General features: G+C 38.7%; 1 protein-coding gene across 34 annotated transcripts in view; it reads left to right on the top strand.

Annotated features, from left to right (window-relative positions):
* Positions 1 to 20,134, top strand: part of EPS8 (EGFR pathway substrate 8, signaling adaptor) — a 188,131-nt gene that overhangs the window by 129,869 nt on the left and 38,128 nt on the right. For all 34 annotated transcript variants that reach the window (XM_067008782.1, XM_067008772.1, XM_067008784.1 and 31 more), the window contains 8 exons: positions 2,261 to 2,410; positions 5,645 to 5,727; positions 6,316 to 6,452; positions 9,622 to 9,695; positions 11,026 to 11,152; positions 12,891 to 12,979; positions 13,329 to 13,403; positions 18,928 to 19,076. In XM_067008782.1, coding sequence (XP_066864883.1) covers positions 2,261 to 2,410; positions 5,645 to 5,727; positions 6,316 to 6,452; positions 9,622 to 9,695; positions 11,026 to 11,152; positions 12,891 to 12,979; positions 13,329 to 13,403; positions 18,928 to 19,076 — 884 coding nt within the window. The remainder of the gene's footprint in view (positions 1 to 2,260; positions 2,411 to 5,644; positions 5,728 to 6,315; positions 6,453 to 9,621; positions 9,696 to 11,025; positions 11,153 to 12,890; positions 12,980 to 13,328; positions 13,404 to 18,927; positions 19,077 to 20,134) is intronic.

Here is a 20,134-nt window from a genome sequence, read left to right as displayed (position 1 = left end):
TTTTTAACCATGTATGATGAGATGGAAGAAGTGAGGAAAAAAATGCATAGTGGTAAAATAAGACCCCTGAGGACTTCCCTGGAGGCGCAGTGGTTGAGAGTCCGCCTGCCGATGCAGGGGACGCGGGTTCGTGCCCCGGTCCGGGAAGATCCCACATGCCGCGGAGCGGCTGGGCCCGTGAGCCATGGCCGCTGAGCCTGTGCGTCCGGAGCCTGTGCTCCGCAACGGGAGAAGCCACAGAAGTAAGAGGCCCGCGTACCGCAAAAAAAAAAAAAAAAAAAGAATCCACCTGCCAATGCAGGGGACACGGGTTCGATACCTGGCCTGGGAAGATCCCGCAGGCTGCAGAGCAACTAAGCCTCGTGTGCCACAACTACTGAGCCTGCGCTCTAGAGCCCATGTGCCACAACTACTGAGCCTGCATGCCACAACTACTGAAGCCCGTATGTCTAGAGCCCATGCTCTGCAACAGTAGAGGCCACCGCAATGAGAAGCCCGCACACACCGCAACGAAGAGCAGCCCCCGCTCGCCACAACTAGAGAAAGCCCATGTGCATCAATGAGGACCCAATGCAGCCAAAAGTAAATAAATAAAAATAAATAAATTTTTTAAAAAAGAAACAATTGAGCTGATACCAAAAAAATAAAATAAATAAAATAAAATAAGGCCCCTGTAGGGCACTATTCTTTATGACACATATTAATTACATGCTAGGCCAAACCATATCCCAGTGATATGGTTTGAACCCCAGTGAGTGAATTGGGATAAAAAGATTTGTGTGTATGTACATTAACTTCCACCAGGCCAACACTGGGCACCTTTCTTTTACACAGCTACTCAGGTAAGATGCTGGAGCTCTTAAAAAAGGCCTTTTCTGAGCTCCATCATCTAATAGGCATTTGAGTTGCTAAATTAAAGACAACAACTCTTTGTTGTCTGATAGGAGTCGGGGAAAAAATTTTCCCTTTCTTTCATCTCATTCATTGAATTCTGTGAGAGAATAGCAACTGAGAGCTTCTCTAATCCTCATAGTTTCAAGTAATTGTAGAGGAGGGATATTATTTAATTTACTTTTTTTTTTTTTTTTTTTTTTTTTTTTTTTTTGCGGTACGCGGGCCTCTCCCTGTTGTGGCCTCTCTGGACGCGCAGGCGCAGCGGCCATGGCTCACGGGCCCAGCCGCTCCGCGGCACGTGGCATCTTCCCGGTCCGGGGCACGAACCCGCGTCCCCTGCATCGGCAGGCGGACTCTCAACCACTGCGCCACCAGGGAAGCCCCTATTTAATTTACTTTTGCAAAGAAAGAAAAGTTATTATCTCTCTAGTATGGCTCAGAAATTTCATTCTAATTTTCTGGAACCTGCATTTTTTGTTTCACCTTTTCTGGGTCCCAGGGAGTCAGGACTTAGAATAAATTTATGGTGTGATGTCTATGTGCTGTCTGTAATAAAAGTTATTGTTATTTTTTATGTTCTAGTTATCAGGGATATTGTATTTTGTTTACTTAAAAAAAAACCCCACAATTTCTCCCATCAATTCCATCATGACACTACTCACTCTTTGTGTAAGGCCATTAGTGTTAGGATAAGCACCTTAAATATATCTCATTAAATAAATTCACTTTCACAAGACCAAATATCTTAATCATTTTGAAGAATGTATTTTTTAGTAAGATTTTTCTGACCACGCTGTTTGACATTTTTGGAAAAACTTACATAGTGAATTTTTTCATCTGAGAGATTCACTGAAATAAAAAGTGTACAAATGATGTGTTATTCTCAGCCTAACATTTGTGATCACTGAAGGTAGAAACTAAGAGTATGACTGTACAGTGTTCAGGTAAAACAAACAAACAAAAAAACCCCAAACTACATAGCTACAGGGAAAAGAATACCAGGTAATATGGTGAATAATTTTGGAAAGAGGCCTCAGTTTACCTATTCTGCTCTTAAAGGCATCATCTCTACCCCATAATCTTAGGAAATCAGTAATGCTAATTTCAGTATTTCTTCTGTTTATTAAGAACACAACTACATTCCTTTGTTAAATATTTCCATTTTTGTTGCTCTTTCTCCCATCCACCAGGCTTGTATCTTTGCTGCCTACTTGTACCTACTCACCCTCCAAATTTACCGTGTTTACTAACATCCATTGTCAATGTGATTTGCATGCTTTAAAAATTATTGGTACGATGCCTAGAGCTCTTTGTGGGATAGATTTTATATAGCTAATGAAAAATAAGTTATATTTTTACTTTGTAGAATGAACTGGAGAATTTTCCTTTGAACACAATCCAGCACTGCCAAGCTGTGATGCAATCCTGTAACTATGATTCCGTTCTTGCCCTCGTGTGCAAAGAGTCAACTCAGAACAAGCCCGATCTTCATCTTTTCCAGTGTGATGAGATTAAGGTAAAAGAATGGTGAATTTTCTTTCCCTTTAAGCACATGTTCCAGCAGCTTTTGATTATCTGCTTTAATCACATGACTAGTAGGTACTAGATTTTTAGTTTCTTAGGATTTTGTAAGGAAACCAAATACCGTGGTATCTTCCCTAGGGTTTCCAGGCTAAGTAAATCAAGAGGAGATAGAATAGTATTAAAAAAAAGAAATCAGATGCATTCTGTTTATTTTAAAAAAGGTGTGGATAATACATTAAATTCTTCACTGAGGGACTTGGACTTATAATTAAAGATTGATTCTTCAAAAATCATTCTTCATGGACAATAAATAATCATACCATCCTATTTTATTCTGCACTAATCACATAGCATGGATTATTGCAATGAAACACTTGGACATTTTCCATGATATCGATTTAAGGTTCACTGTTTAATTATGTGACTTGAGTAATTGCTCAAGATATGTAATCCCCGGGCTTCCCTGGTGGTGCAGTGGTTGAGAGTCCGCCTGCCGATGCGGGGGTCGCGGGTTCGTGCCCCGGTCCGGGAAGATCCCACATGCCGCGGAGCGGCTGAGCCCGTAAGCCATGGCCGCTGAGCCTGCGCGTTCGGAGCCTGTGCTCCACAACGGGAGAGGCCACAACAGTGAGAGGCCCGCATACTGCATTTAAAAAAAAAAAAGAAAAAAAAAAAAGATATGTAATCCCCTAGTGATAATGTGAAAATAGTTGAGCATAGTTACCAGTAATAATATGCCATGTGCTGAAGATTTGTATTTCAAAGTACACTGTAATTTTCAAATGATTATAATTTGTGATGCTTTATTGGATATTAGAATTTATCTTCAAACTTGAATCTTTATTTCATTAGTTGATTTCTCTAAGAGGGAAATCATTTTTGGTTGAGTTGATTGGTGCTTCACCAAAGCAATGTATTATCACTGTGACTGAATACTATAACATATACAGGGAGTTTTTATCTTATAAAGAAATGCCGGGAGATTAGCATGAAGTGTCACTTGATCTTTTCTGTAATTCTTTGACATTAAAATATGATAGGTAAATTAAGATTGACTATGAATTGTGTATTTTATAATTTTCTTTTTATTTCAATTTATGTCATAAATGACTTTCTAAAAATCTTACTTGAAAAGAATTGTGGCAGTAGATAATTTGTGTACGTAATGTTCATCAAACTTTTATATAGTGCCTTTTGAAAGTCATAAAGTGTATTAAGAATTTTGCAAGGTTAGATTTATTAAATCAGTAAGGATTAAGATGAATATTTTGCTCTGAAAATATAGTGAAATTTAATTCAAACATTTTAAAAACAGAGAACTATGCTGAAAGACATTTTAAATCTGGGGTTAGTTTCAGTGCTTTAAAATCCCTCCCTGGAAACTAAGAGTTATTGGGCTGAGTGAAGTTTCTGGACTTCAGTTTTGAGGATAAAAGGTTTGCTTTATTTGATAGGGCATGATGATATTGATGGGTCCAAAACAGATTTACTGAATGCTGTTTTGTCCTCATTAAAAGTCAAGGACCACTACACAGCTATATGCATTTACCCATTGGTGCACATATGAGATGGATTTTTTTCCTTGCCCCATTAAAAATATAAATGCCATGAAATATGTGGTTTCTTTTATATGGGCCATCTTGCAACTTTGTGTTTTAAGGTTTCTTTATCATGGGACTTTACACAATACTCCTGCTCACCTCTGTAGTAAATTTTTTCTTAGAAATATGATGGCCAACCCCACACCCTGCCCATAGGAAATTCAGGATTCCTAGGCATCTTCAGTTTTATTTTCCCACATAATAGAAAGCCTTTGAAATGACGTTTGTAATGTCTTCCTGAAACTAGGATGTTCTTATGGAAGTGAAGCTGGACTAGGATGCATTGGTGCTCTCATTTAATAGCCATGTGACCTAGGCCAAGTCATCATAATAAGTATTCCTCAGTTTTATTAATTATAAAACAAGAAGAACAGATTATATGATCTTTAAGTATCCTTTCAATTCTAAAATTTTATGATTACCTGGGCTTGTGGTAAAAGAGTATAATATATATGTATGTGTGTATGCATATGTGTATTTGAGAAAAACATACATAATTACAGAGAACAAGCAGGCACAAAATAGAAGATAAATACATCCCAGCAAGAACCTAATATACAGTAATATCACTGGCTAAATAAACTTCAGAACCAAACAAAATAAATTTCTTAGCTGCTAATCTCTTATTGGTTCCCAAGAAAACCAAATTAAATTTTCAAGGGTTATTGTTGGAAAAGGATCGGAAAAGTCAAACCATTTAGAGAAAGTTAATTTTCATAGAAGATATTGGGGGTAGGAGTTTATTAATTAATTAATTAATTTTTGCTGTGTTGGTTCTTCGTTTCTGTGCGAGGGCTTTCTCTAGTTGTGGCGAGCGGGGGCCACTCTTCATCGCGGTGCGTGGGCCTCTCACTATCGCGGCCTCTCTTGTTGCGGAGCACAGGCTCCAGACGCGCAGGATCAGTAGTTGTGGCTCACGGGCCTAGTTGCTCCGTGGCGTGTGGGCTCCTCCCAGACCAGGGCTCGAACCCGTGTCCCCTGCATCGGCAGGCAGATTCTCAACCACTGCGCCACCAGGGAAGCCCCGAAAAAGTTAATTTTTATTAACGTGCAATGACAAAATAAAGGATTATCACAAAGGTTACTAGCTAGTGTTGGGGTCCACCCCGTGACAATGTGGGTTTGTCTTAAACTGGGAGTAGCGCTGCTGGAACTGAGTGGTTCCCACCGGTTAATGGGGGCCCAGTGGATGGGGAGGATGCGGGAGAGGAGGGGTGCTGCTCCACCTGCAGGTACTTCTGATTCCTTCACTTCTTCCCAGGCAGAGGTATTAACCCATTACATTTTCAGCATGTGTTTATACTTTCAGCATATGCAAATCATTTTTCTCTTTGCCTTTATGCAAGTATAGCTCTTTTTTAAAAAAAAAAAAAAAACTAAACTAAAGGAATCTGGATTAAATAATCTTTAAAAATTCCTTCAGTTTTCCAACCCTGTCATTACAAAGTTCACTTAAAAAACTGGAAGAGTTATGTTTCGAAAGCAGATTGTAAAAAAAGGTCTTCTTTGCATCAAGACGTTTATTGTTTCTGACAGGGAACTTAATCCCTTTTTCTGTTTTAACCTACATATCAAGACAAAAAAAAAAATCCATGAGCCCCCAGGTAACTTGTCTTTCATTGCAGGCAAACCTAATTAGTGAAGATATTGAAAGTGCGATCAGCGACAGTAAAGGAGGGAAACAGAAGAGGCGGCCTGATGTCCTGAGGTAAAAACAGTAAAAGAAATTAAGGGCTAGAATTGGTGTGTTTTTAAGTCTTTTTTTTCCTCTAAAAATTAAAAAAATATATATCTTTTCAGTGAAGGTATATTATTATATTTTGCATATTACAGCCTGTAATCCCAACTCATTTGCTCTCCCAAGTTTGTCGGTGTGTGTGTGTGTGTGTGTGTGTGTGTGTGTGTGTGTGTGTGTGTGCGCCTTTTCTCTCCATGATTCTGGTCTTTCTCTGATATGGCTCCTCCTCGAACCAGCGTGTGGCACTTTAAGGGAAGGCAGCCAAAGGGACTGTAAAGAGATGTTAGGACTCTAGTTGGTTAACAGCCTTTGCAAATCATAGGAGACCCAGAAAAAATGCTAAACCTGGTTTTCAGCTGATTTGAAAATGTTCTATATTTTTATATTTCGTATACGTTTATAAATATACATAACATGGCATGGTAGGAGATCCTTGTTTTTCTACCCCTTGACATAGTTCCTCTCGAGGTTGAAGAACTGATACCATAAAATTCAGAGAATTGATGTATTGTAGAAATGGAGATGGTAAAAATTCAGTTCATTTTCATCTGTTTTTAGGATGATTTCCAAAGCAGACCCTGGTATACCGCCTCCACCCAGAGCTCCCGCCCCTGTGCCACCTGGAACTGTGACCCAGGTGGATGTTAGAAGTCGGGTGGCAGCCTGGTCCGCATTGGCAGCTGACCAAGGGGACTGTGAGTATTTCCAGGGATTGGTGCTTATTTATCATTTACTTTGAGTTGTGACCTAGTTCTTGTTTTCAAAATCTGATGCTGATGTCTGAGCTGAGGTTAGTTTTGTAAAAATAAATCTTTCGTAAAGGAAAGTTAAGCCTTGGGCACTGTAAGGTTATTGTCTCTGAGAGTTCAGACCAGTCTTTTAATAAATATGGTGTTAGGAGTAGACTCTTTTCTTTCTAAGGCAGTCAAAGAGAGGAAGTTTGACTCAACTAACAATTAAAAGAATGGTAAGATTATATATACCAAACAGGAGACGATCAATATTTTCTTAAGATAATACTTCAAGTTCTTTCCAATATTATTATCTTACCACTGTCCTCTGTTGGACAGACTGTTTGTGGTTACAAGGACAGGATGTCAGGACAGGGGTTGGGTGATGGAAAAGGGCTAAAATGCATTCACCATCGGGTAAACTTGCCCAGTGGGCCCCATGTCTGTACCATCATTTTACCATGACATTCTTCTTTAAAAACAAATAATCATGGCAAAGAACATAGTGTAACCTTTTATATGACAGAATATTTTACTAAGTCTGAAATCTTTTTATAACTGGAAAATGCCTTAAAATATGTTTGGTCCAATCTCTTCATTTTAAGGGTGAACAAACTGTGATCCAGTGAGTCTGAATTTGATGGAGACCAGAGCCTCATTCTTTTGCCTCCTAGTTCAGTGTGACTTCTTAAATCTCCTATCCTTTATCTAATAAAGCATTATTCATGAGACTCTAACAGTGTAGTTAACCTACAGAACTTGATTTTACCAAAATGAGTGATACTGGACTGTACTTTGAGTCCGGTGAGCCGAAATGTGGGCTCTGGAGCAAGCAAGACAGGGATCTACCTGTACGACCTTGTGAAGTTATGCCTTGCTTGCAGAATGGAGATAATAATTCCTATTTGCTGTGAGTCTGAAAGCAGATAATGACCATGATAATAGCACCTGGAACAGTATAGTAGACATTCACTGTTGCCAAATTGAGTTCATTTTATTTTATCAATTGCCGTCCATTTTGTTTAGATTCCCCTGTGCCTAAAGTTACTTTCACTTTACATATAAACCCAGCTACCGAACAGATGAAAGAAAGAAATCTTTGAAGCATCCGCTTTTCAAAAACAAAGTAACAGAATTATTATCTACTGTAATCTTATAGCAGTTTCTGTCTTTAGGAATTATATACATTTCTATCAATCCACTTCGTATTTACAATTTTATGTTTAAAAACTAAACGGGAGTTTACAGTATTTTCTACTTCCTGTGTACTACAATATTTTTTGCTATTGTTACTATTTTGTAGAGGGAATGTAGGTTTTATTTTGAGAGAAGTCAAAGTGGTCTTTCTTGAAGTTGAGGAAGGATAAGACATCTCAAGTTTTCAGACATTCTGAATAAACCTGTAAAAACATCTGTAAAGCCTAATATAATTTACAACAACAAAAATTTATTCCCAGGAGTTTCTGAGCCCTCATTAGATTTTGTCTGAAATACTCTGTGCAATCTCATCTATTTAACTTACGGTTAGATGAGGTTTTCGAACTTCTAGTTTACTACTAGGTCAAACAGAACACACCACTTACCACATGAGGTCCTGTCAGGCTCCAGGCCAGTGTGTAGTTGGAAAGCCCTCCAAGAGGAGTATCCCTCTGGTCCCTCTGAGGGCTCCAGCTGACTCAGGCTGGACAACTCCTTCTTTGGCTCCTTGATGTAGCTCTACCCCGGACTCCAGAATAGACCTCTGCAGAATGGTGTCAGTGGGATGCTAGTGGTGCCGCAGATTACAAAAAATTTGAGAAATACTGCATCTCTCTCACTGTGCCCTCCGAATGATATTTTGGGACCTAGTGGAGTTCCTAATATAGCTGTAGTTCAGCTTCAACTTACTGCTCTCTGGAGTGCAGTATAACCAAGACAGCAGCTAACCATGTGTAAAACAGCCGCTAGCTGGCAAGATTTCCTACGTTGAAATTTCACTGATGAAGTTTCATAAGACTGAGTGATTTCTTCCCTTTTTTTGGCAAGAATTCCATTTTAAGGGTAAAGTTAGGCATAGAGGAGGCATAGCAGTTTTCAATATTTTTTGCAGTTCTCTGTATTGAACATCATGAGTCATGAGGATCCATCGTGAGTTGCATTTCCATTAGTGATGATACAGTTTTTCCGTTTCAGCCATCCATTTTTCTTTCATTTCATCTACTGAGGAATCTTTGAATGAGTATCTGTGTTTAGTGGAAGTGGTAACTGACCTGTACCAGGACGGAGTTCATGATAATGATCATGATTAACATCATGGTCTAGATAACTGAGCTAACATAACACCTCAAGACTTTGGTTCTTTAATTTGCAAATTCTTGTGGGTATTTCTACTTATAAAGCATATTATGGCTTGGGCTTCCCGGGTGGCGCAGTGGTTGAGAGTCCGCCTGCCGATGCAGGGGACGCGGGTTCGTGCCCCGGTCCGGGAAGATCCCACGTGCCGCAGAGCGGCTGGGCCCGTGAGCCGTGGCCGCTGAGCCTGCGCGTCCGGAGCCTGTGCTCCGCAACGGGAGAGGCCACGGCAGTGAGAGGCCCGCGTACCGAAGGGAGAAAAATAAATAAATAAATAAAAGCTTATGGCTTAAAATGATAATGAGCCCAACATTGTGGGTTTTAAGCTTAATTAGACTACAATTTTAGAAGCACTTTACTATCAGAACCCCCAAAGCTTTATTGTTGTCGTGATGTTACACGGTATGAAAATTAGGAGCATTTAGAACTTAGAACTTAGTCGGCGGCCCCTTTCAAGAAGTAGGTGCTTAGTGTGGGTTTATATTTTTTTCTTGTGTAGGAATTAAAGGGTACTAAGTTAGGGTTGGTTCCACTGGCAGCTGACTTTGGAAAGAGAGAGAATAGAGGGGAAGTTACAGTGTAAATCCATCCCATACAAATGGAAAGCCAGTACTGCAGCTTTGCCAAGTGTGGTAGCAAGGATGCACGTCAGAGATGATGGACACAGCTTTGATTTTTGTACCCAGTGGAGGTGTTTCCTTTTGCAAATGACGCTCTTTTCTAGCCAATTTACATGTTTGATGATCTATATTGGTACCGCTTAAGCAACAGGTTGAAAGATATATGATTCTCTTTTCTTTAGTTGAGAAACAAAGGCATTATTATCAGCAGGAAGAAACACCTGAGATGATGGCAGCTCGTATTGACAGAGATGTGGTAAGTGAAATAGTCATCTTTATACCATTGGCTTTTTTTTAAGAGGAAAAATTATTAACAGGGAAAATTAAGTTGATTTAAATAAAGGTGTTTTGTGGAAACTATATTTTCTCTTTCCAGTGGTGGTTATGCCCTTTGAATTATTTTTTTAAACTATTTTCGCCTTTATGCCAATATTTAATTAGTAGACTAAGGCTGTGATAGAACTAGAATATCAACTGGTTTGCAAAGGAATTTAAGCTGAATTATCCAGATTTGAGGGGTTTTTCTTTTCTCATAGTTTGTAACCCATGATTGAAATATCTTCTAAATTTGTCTTCCTGGCATTTACTCTAAAATATTTTATAATGCCTGAAAGATAAAAGTTATGTGACATTTCTTAAGGGTAGATAAGTACATTTTAATGCTTTATAAAGGATAAGGCTATATTTATTTTTATTTCTCCATGGTACTTTCCTTGCAGAATGACAATGTCCTATGACATAATCATAAACTATGACATCAGCATAATTACTTTTTATACTCTACTTATGTTCTCAGCTTATTTGGAAACAAATATTTAGAGGAATTTGAAGTTTGGAATTTAATTTTTACATCACAGTATTGTTAATACTTAAAACTTTAATACTTAAAAGCTTATTTAATCTCAGTTTTTACTCTTTAGTTAAAAGAATGTCAAGTTTCACACATAAAAGAGAAAGTCAAGTAAGACTATAGTATGTATAATATAATATACAATATAGTATAATCAAAGTTGATCTCATGATCTCTGAAAACATGGTACATCATTAATTCTGTTTTACCCAGAAGAAATGCTTATTAATGCCTTTTATTGCAGATTATGTATGTGTTTATTAGGTTATCGTAACACTCTAGAACCCTTTAATGCCATGAAATAACATTGTCAGTGCTTTACTGGAAAATTTATTAGAAAAACAGAAATGCTCAGTGCTGTTCTAACAAACTGTTTCTTGGAAATTTTTCCCCTAACTTTATGTGGGCAAACACAATGAAAAAATCAGAGTAATTGAAAATAATTAGTAATCTGAATAGATATTGTGAATGTTTTCTTTATGGTATTGAAAATAGAACAAAATTAAGCTAAAGAAAAATGTAAATGTTAGACTTTAGCCACAGGTATATTTAGTTCAAAACTTTTTCTTAGAATTAGTGATAAACCTGAAATTTGCATGTGGGAGGTGTTCCTTTTTCTTTTCTTTCTTTCTTTCTTTTTTTTTTTTTAACTTTCTGGTTTTCCTTCACAGTGTACAGCTAAGGCAAAAATAGTTTTCTTTTGTTTTATATTTTATTTTGTAATTTCTAATTCCAGCAAATCTTAAACCACATTTTGGATGACATTGAATTTTTTATCACAAAACTCCAAAAAGCAGCTGAAGCATTTTCTGAGCTTTCTAAAAGGAAGAAAGCTAAGAAAGGTAAAAAGAAAGGACCAGGAGGTAAGTTGGATTTTCTTAACCTTCTAAAGACCATTCAGAATGCCAGTGCTAGGCAGTTTCTTGCCCTTCTGAGCTGTTCAATAAGACTCCATTGACCAGGGACCAAGGTCCCTTTTCTGGTTTTGAAATAGCACCAGTGATGCAGGCAGAGATTAAGATGAGCCTGGGGAAGGGTCCATTTGGTCCCAAGTTGGCTACAGTAAAGAAAGACTCTAGGACACTTTACCTAAATTACAGAGACTCTGAGATTCAGTAGTGACCATCTGTCTATAGTTTTCATTAGTCATTATAAAAGTAATGTCTGTTAAAGAAAGTCATAGCACCATTCTTCCCATATTTGAATTTATTTACTTGTAAATATAGAACCTCATTATTTTGTTTAAAAAAAAGGATTGACTTTTCTCATTAAAATAGTTTAAAATGTCAGTGGATTTTAATTTCTTATCACAAAACACCAAACAGTACACTCGGGTCACCTACCAGCAGTTTTTAAGTATGCTGTGGTTCAGCTATTTAAAATGACCTCAAAATGTATAAAATTATAATTATGGAATAAAATGGTATAGATTGAAATATATAAGGGAATAGTAAATAAATATTCCTTTTATTTCACATGACTTCCAAATCTTTCTCTAGCTCTGTCTATATCATAAGCATATGACCTGTAGACTTGTTTTCTAGATGGATGTATGTGGATATACCTCACCCCCATACATTCTGAAATCAAGTATTACTGCTTTCTGATGTCTCAAACCACTTACTCCTCTTGTACTGTTTACGAAGGGTGTACTGTCTTCTTGGTCATCCAGATTCAAAGCCATCATTTTTTTATGAGTCCATTCTCTAGCTTATAACCAACATTGATCTTATTTCTTCGGTCCCTTGTACGCAGTTTCTTCTCTTTTCATTTTCATAACTAGCACTGCTTCAAGCTGCCTCATTTTTTACCCAGCTTTCTAAGCAACCCTCAAGGCTTTAGTCTTCCATTCTGTGAGGACAATCTTCTTAAAGCTCGAAGTCGGTCACTTCATTCTTCTGCTGGAAAGCATGTTAATCCCATGTTCTATTGACATAAGTCAAACTCTGGCGGTTGAGGTCTGGCAGTCAAGGTCATTCACAATCTAACCTTGATCTGCTTTTCCATTCTCATGTTTCTTTGCTTTTATGTTTGTTGTTTCATGTACACGCAATTTCCTTTTTCCATGTTTTTGCTAATGCTGTTTTTATCCAACCATGATGTTTTTCTTACCAAACTGCCCTGGAACACACTTTTCAAATCCCATCTTGAAAGCTGCTTTCCCCATGAAACATCTTTAAGAATACATTTCCCCATCTGTAGTCTCTTTTTAAGCTCTCAGTTGACATATCTCTGTTACTTATCTGATTCATGTCTTCTATAGATTTTAAGGCCTTTAAGAGTAGGGCTTGTAACTTATACATTTTTATAGCCTTCACGGTGATAAGCGCAATGATTGGTACATAGAAAGGCTACAATATAAATTTATGGAATTGATGAATAATCTGGTAGTGTCTAAGGGTAGAGGAATCCATTTCAAATGTTGGATCACCTTAATTTGTTACAGTCAGACTATGAGATGTGGGAGGGTAACTAGGTAGCATGATATCTGATGTGATCATCAAATTTTACAAACATAAATGTGTTTTTAAATTTTTGTCATTGAATAAGTTTTCCTGGAACTTTGCTCTCATCTACCCCTCCTCCCATTTATTTCTTTAGAGGGTGTTTTAACACTGAGGGCAAAACCTCCACCTCCTGACTCATTTGTTGACTGTTTCCAAAAGTTTAAACATGGATTTAACCTTCTGGTAAGTGAAATTTATTTATATACAATTAAGAGAAACAAACGGAAGAGATCAAATTAACAGATTAAATTGTTGTTATAAATATTTTTGTATGTGTGTTTTGATTTGCCTTTAATTAGAAGAGCAGATTGCAAAAATCTGTATATCTAAGAGATTTAATCAGAAAAGAATGACTCCAATCTTTTAAAATGAAATTCTCCTAATCTAACTCACGCTTGCTAATTAAGATACAAAAAAGTGAAACTAGTAGCAAAAACCTCTTCCTTTGAGTCTATGTTGAATCTTTTTGAATGTCTGCCTTTGGCTCGATTACATCATAGTAATAGGTTTGCCTGATTTTTTAATGTTACAGGCCAAATTGAAGTCTCACATCCAGAATCCTAGTGCTGCAGATTTGGTTCATTTTTTATTTACTCCATTAAATATGGTAAGATTTTGTTAATTTCAGAAAGTAATTATTCTTAGCGTTTTTTCAACCCCACGTGTCTGTCTATATTATCTAGATAGTTTTTCTTCATTGTCTTGCTTGGGTACTATTTCTTTTGCCATCTATTGTGAACACTGAGGATGTGAAATTTGAGAGTTTAAAAGAACCTTAGAAATCATCTAGTCCAAACACCTTATTTTATAGCTGAGGAAACTGATGTCTCCGATGGAGCTAGGGAAATGAAAAGAAATAAAGATTTATTGGATACTAGTGTTTCAGTGTATACTAGTATGTAATATAAATGGCTTGAACAATATAGAAAATTTTCTCTTTCTCACAAAATAAGCTAGGTATGACGAGTCCAATGCTGGATGGATGTCTTTGCTCCATGAAGTTACTCAGAGATCCAGATTTCTTTCAGTGAGGTGTTCCTCCATCTCCTGAGCTATCTCTGATTCAATCACTTATTCATTCATTCATTTGTTCAACAAATATTAACTGAGAGCCTGCTATGTGCTTGGCATTATTAGTAGCTCATCAGGAACAAAACACATACATTCTTATTGGGACTTACGTTGTAGTGTGGAGGGGCAGTCAATAACCTAAATAATATATAAATAATTCACCCAAAATAAATGCTATGTGGAAAAATACAGCTGGGAAGGAGAGCAGGGAGTGCCGTGTGTGTGTGCGTGCGTGTGTGTGTGTGTGCGTGTGTGTGTGTGCGTGCGTGTGTGTGTGCGTGTGCGTGTGTTTTGGAGTATTACACTTTTTGAATAGGGTTGGTTAAGGGAACGACTTACTGAGAAGGTATCATTTGAGTAAATGAAGTGAGGAATGAGTCATGTGGGTTTCTGAAGGAAGAGAATTCCAGACAGAGAACAGCTAATGTAGATGCACTGAGATGGTAACATACAAGTCATGTTCTTGGAAGAAATAGGTACCGTGACTTGAATAGAACAAGGGGTGAGATCTCAACTAGAGGGAGATGAGGTCAGCAAACAGGAGGACATAACTTATTGGTCTTTATAGGTGATTGTGAAACCTTTGACACTTTGGGAGGGGTTTCAGCAGAAAAGGATTGCTCTGGCTGCAATGTTTAGAAATTTGAGGGAAGAAGGGACTGAGCTGGCTATGGAAATAATCTAGATGGGAGGTTATGTTGTTTGGACCAGGTAACATTGGAGGTGGTGAGATTTCATTCTGGTTATTTTTTTTTTAATTTTTAATTTTACTTATTTACTTTCTTAATTTTTTTCTCTTTTTTTGGCTGCATTGGGTCTTCGTTGCTGTGTGCGCACTTTCTCTAGTTGCAGCGAGCGGGCGTTACTCTTTGTTGCGGTGCATGGGCTTCTCATTGCAGTGGCTTCTCTTGTTGCAGAGCACGGGCCCTAGAGCATGTGGGCTTCAGTAGTTGTGGAACACGGTCTCTAGAGAGCAGGCTCCGTAGTTGTGGCGCGCGGGCTTAGTTGCTCCACGGCATGTGGGATCTTCCCGGACAAGGGATTGAACCCATGTCCCCTGCACTGGCAGGTGAATTCTTAACCACTGTGCCACCAGGGAAGTCCCTCATTCTGGTTATTAAACAGGAGCAACATGATTTGCTGGTAGGTTGGAAGTGTTGTGTGAGAGTCCAGGGTATCTCCAAAGTTTTGGCTTAAGGCTGGAAGGATGAGCTAATTATTAACTGAGATGGGGAAGACTGTGGATTAGACAGGCTTGGGCCAGAAGGTAAGGAATTCACTTCAGACAATGTCAAAAGTGACTTATATCCAGATAGAGAAATTTGCATTGGTAGTTGAATGTATGAATTTGGAGTTCAGTGGAGAAATCAGGCCTAGAGTTATAAGTCCTCTGCATGCAAAGCCAAGAAATTGGATGATGTCACCAAGGGAGTGAGGTTACATAAAGAAGAACAAGGGCTGATGGAGCCTTAGGTAATTTCAGTGATTGGAGAGTGAGAAGAACCAGCAAAGAAGAGTGAGAAGAAGCAGGATGTCAGGAGAAGCAAAACAGGAATATCATGGTAGGTATTCTGTAAGCCAAACGAAGAAACTGTTTCCAAGAGGAGGAATTGAGATGCGCTGTCAGGGATTTCTGTGGTGGAAGCTGACTTACCTCCATGTCCTTGTAACAGTGGTACAAAGGCAAAGAATTGTCTCTAAGGAGGTGACTCCAAACTTAGACAATTTCTGCTATTATCCAGTCGGCGGGAACTTCCTCGTATGGCCATCCCTAACACCAAAGGCGTGTAGTCTCCCCCAGAGTGGCTATGTGTCCATCTAAACTGTAGGGGCTTCTCTTTCCAGAAGGGAGAAGAAGAGAATGGATACTAGGGGGACAATTATCAGTCTTTGGGAGACCCATATGTGCCAGGTCTAGTGATATGTACATAATATAGATTTCCCCCCGGAAAACTCCCTTCTTGCACATGTGTTTTTTTGCATAAGGTATAATTTTTGAAGATAACAAAATGGTGCATTGGGAACAATTCCTTTTGTGAAGGAGCTGGATGTTTCCATGAGTTTGTCCAGCAAAAGGTTATACCACTTGTCTCATAGGCCGGGATCCAAGATACACATTTTCATTTTCTAGATTTTCAGTACCCAGGTATGCTCTTTTCTTATACGTTTAATGAAATAGGTACAGTAATATACTTCCCTTCCCATTTTCTATTTCATATATTTGCAAACGGTCTCATAGTGGTTTTTCCAAGCTAACATATACCACCATCTTGTCCACAGGACAGCTGGGAGAATTAGCTGAAATAACATTTGAGTGCAAAAAGAAAAGTGCTGGGATTTGGGAAAAGCACGGCAACAGAAAGCAGATGGAACAGCTGTTGGCCTTACACACTGACAGATTCCAAAGGAGACTGGGCTACAAATCACCCTTTTCTACAGTTCCACAAGACCGCAAATTTGATAGGTCATTCCTCCTTTTGTGGAGAGGGCAAGTGAGAGAGGAATGGCAAGAAGGCAGAATCTCTTTCTTTTCAATACTTCTCAGAGGACAGAGTTTCCTATTTGATGGGTCAAGACAGGGATGTGTGGAGTGGTTTTGAATGGTTCATCCTGTCAAAAGAGCAAATGATTGCTTTGTAGAATAATAATAGCAGTAATGATAATTGTTCGTAGTGTGATTATTTCCATGATTTTTTTTAAAGAGTAAGAATGGTAACTGTGAAGCAGATAAATTTCACTAATTTGATTTAGAGCATATGAAGACCATGGTCATTGAGTTCTTTAATCTTTATAAAAAATGGAGCAAATTCAAGCATCTCTCGTAGGTTTTGCTTGATTATCAGAAAAAAAATGAGACAAAGAATCCAAGTAACAAAAAGGGATAAATCTCATCATTCTTTCCCCAAGGGTAACTAGACAAGACCTGAAGTAGAATATGAAAACAATATTGCTTACAAACATAGGAAAGTATATAACCTTATCAGCATGAATGTCAGAACTGGGTGATAAGCAATTGGAAGGTGAAAGTCCGAGCCTACCTCAGTAATTTATGAATGCTTCCGTACGTTGTTGCTACAAATAGAGTATCCTATTTCTACTTGTTTAGTTATTGTTGAATAATTGTTGCTTTTTAAGGTCTTTTAAAAATTAGATCAAGGCCATCCATATGCAAAGAAAGTGATGCTAGCTCATTAACAAAATTTTTATTCTTTATTCTTCAACACATTTGATACCATCTTAGTTTGAGTGTTAGGGAGTATTGTTTATAAAGCAGTTTTTGCCACCTTTTCTCATTCCTTTCACAAGTCTTTCACAGATCATAAGCAGGTATCTAGACATTACACAGAGTAGAACTATAAAACAGTGGGACTGGTTTCCCTAACACACAAAAATTAGTCTTTGTGATCAGGCTATGTATCTGAAAACACTGCTTTATTTTATATTTTCTTTTCCCAAAAATGACTCCTTATTAATGGTCTCCCAAACATAGCACTTCTGTTGCTTCTTTTAATGTTCTGTCTGCAGAGTCCCAGACATTTCACTTGGACAAGAGAGATGGAAAGGAACATTAATTCAGGGCCTGCTACCAGTCAGACAAAACTTAGTGGCTTTAAACCTTGTGAGTCCCTCCCTGTATCCTCAGCATCTCCACGCAAGCGTACCCACAGCACACACGCAGGCATATGTGCCTACTTACATTCTTCAGAGGGAACTATGGCCCATAGCCTTTTATTTACTTTCCTTTGTTCCATTCCCTATTCCCACTGTTAAACCAAAGATCTTTCATATTTCTTTACTTCTTTACTGTCCCTCTCAGTTATTCCTGCCTATTTATTAGAGCTTATAGGGCTTGGACGTTTAAAAAAAAATCACTATGCCAGGTTTTCAGGGTAGGTTTTGTTCTCAAATAAGGGTCTACCCACCTCCTTTATCCTTCATCTTTTCTTTCACTTATTCTCATTCGTTTCCCCTAACACTGTGTCTTCTGCAGTTCAAAGTCAGATAAGTTTTGGTCCAAGTTCTCAAGGGAGGAGAACTGAAAAATAAGGCCCAAGTTACAATGGCATGTGTAGCTGATATGCATGCTTGAGGACCCCAGGGTGCCTCAGAGTTACACTGTGGGGTTAAGCAGGGCTTCTCAGAAGAGGTGGTACCCGAGGAGAGTTCTATTTAAAATGATGAGGAAGGGGCTTCTGGGGGCTGGGACCCAGCATGTGCGAAGACACAGAGGAATAAAACAGCATAGCAGGCTCAGCACACCTGGATGACTGGAGAGAAACTGACTCTTGGTCTGGAGCCATTCAAAAAAAAAATCCCTTTATTCTTGTGCCGTATCTCTGGGAAGGTGAGATTTTTATAAAAGGGCTCTGGTTTCTGCTGTAGGAGATTACCATTCCTTAACCAGGAAATGGCCCCTGAGTAATAAAATTGGAGCAGCTTTCAGACATCTACGTATCATCATTTTGCTTACCAGAGAGTTGAACCTGTTTATTTGTTTTTGCTAATCATTAAGTTATCTCTTTTAAATCAGGTCAATTTCCTAGAATTAAATTCTGGGAAGAAATACCATAGATTCAGAGGACCAGTTCTCATCTTTCTCTCACCTCTCTCTCTGGATCCGTTTATTTTTGTATGTCTTTATAGGCACAGCCATAGACTTAACTCGAGCCTTGTTTCTCCCTAAAGTACTCATTTCTGGAACCATATTTTTCAAGTTTGACATAATAGATTTTCCAGTAGAAATACATATATATTTTTTAAGGCAGTGATCGTTAAACCACCTGACTTAGAATTCTCTGGATAGCCATTAGTACTTTCCAGGGAAAGTACAGTCATATGAAGCCAATAGATAGATAGATCCTGTGAAAGCTGTTAAACTATTAACTTTTCATTTTAGATTATTAGGCACCATTGGGCTGGAAAGATTGATCTGGATGAAGATTTAATTTGAGTATATCAAAGCTGCTTGTTTTTATCATGGGTTTTTTTTATCTACACATTTTGCAAGTGTACAAATAATCATCATCTTCTTGCTAAAAAATGATTTGTTGCTATTTTAGGTTGTGCAGGCAACAGGAGGTCCTGAACTAGCCAGTTCAGTACTCAGCCCCCTACTGACTAAGGACACAATCGATTTCTTGAGTTACACTGTCAATGTCGATGAGAGGCAGCTGTGGGTGTCACTGGGAGACTCGTGGATGAAAGCCAGGTAAACATATAGATGAGTCTAGCATGGAATACCCATAATACTTGAAGTATTGTTCTTTGTTTAGTACATAAATCGAGTGAGAGATTTATTCAGCCTTCTATGTATGAAGGAGTGGGTGTTGTAGATGAAAAAGGCTAAACCCTTAAAAAGCTGGAGGTCTAGTGGAGAACATAGCAGAGTGCAGTGTAAGATACGATGAGTACCAGGGGTGACTCATAAATAAACCGCTGTCACTTGGCAAGATGGAGCCGTCAGGAAGAGCGTTTAGAGAAGAGGGTGCTTAGCTTTCAAAGAAGAGCCGGCATTTAAAATCAACAGATAATAACACTGGTAGGTATACGTGTATAAACAAGGGTGTGTACGTATAGTGTTTGCTAGGCACTCTTCCATGCACTTTACATAGGTTCCATTTTTATGCTATTTTTACAGGTGAGGGAACTGAGGCAAAGAGAGGTTAAGTAATTTGCCCAAAGCCACACAACTCGTAAGCGACAGACCTGGGGTTTGAATCCAGGCAACCTGGCCCTGAAGTAGATGTTCGTGATTATTTTGCTCAGCTGCCTTTCAGCAGGATGAGTAGGATTTCCACAAATACGTAGCAGGGAAAGGGCCTGCTCCGTAGCGAGAGCAGCATGGGTGAAGCCATGAAGCAAAAAGTCAAGAGAATGGAGGCTGAATGTGGGTTTAGCCGGAGTATAGACTTTGGGTAGTGGGGGATTGTGGAGAATGAGGAGCATAGGAATAGTGACGAATGAGGCGTGCAAAGATGAGCGGGGCTGGGTTCAGGCTCCCAGTGTCACGCTAGGGAGCTGGAGTATGGTTCCGTAGGCTGCGGAGAACCAATAGCTTTGTGAATAGGAGTGCGACACAGCCAGACCTTCGAAAGATCAGTCATTGAGTCTAATAAGGACATGGACAAAAGTTACTTGAGGCATGAGGCCCCTTGGGACGATAATGCAATGGTAGAGGTTCCTTATTAATCAGCATTCCCTGGGGCTAGAACCAGGGTGGTAGGAACGGAAAAGAGGAGGGCATAATTTTAAGAATGGTGTCTCGTC

The sequence above is a fragment of the Kogia breviceps genome, chromosome 12 (assembly GCF_026419965.1).
Source record: "Kogia breviceps isolate mKogBre1 chromosome 12, mKogBre1 haplotype 1, whole genome shotgun sequence".
Lineage (NCBI taxonomy): Eukaryota > Metazoa > Chordata > Mammalia > Artiodactyla > Physeteridae > Kogia > Kogia breviceps.
Note: the sequence above shows the minus strand (reverse complement) of the source record. Positions and strands in the feature narration are given on the sequence as shown.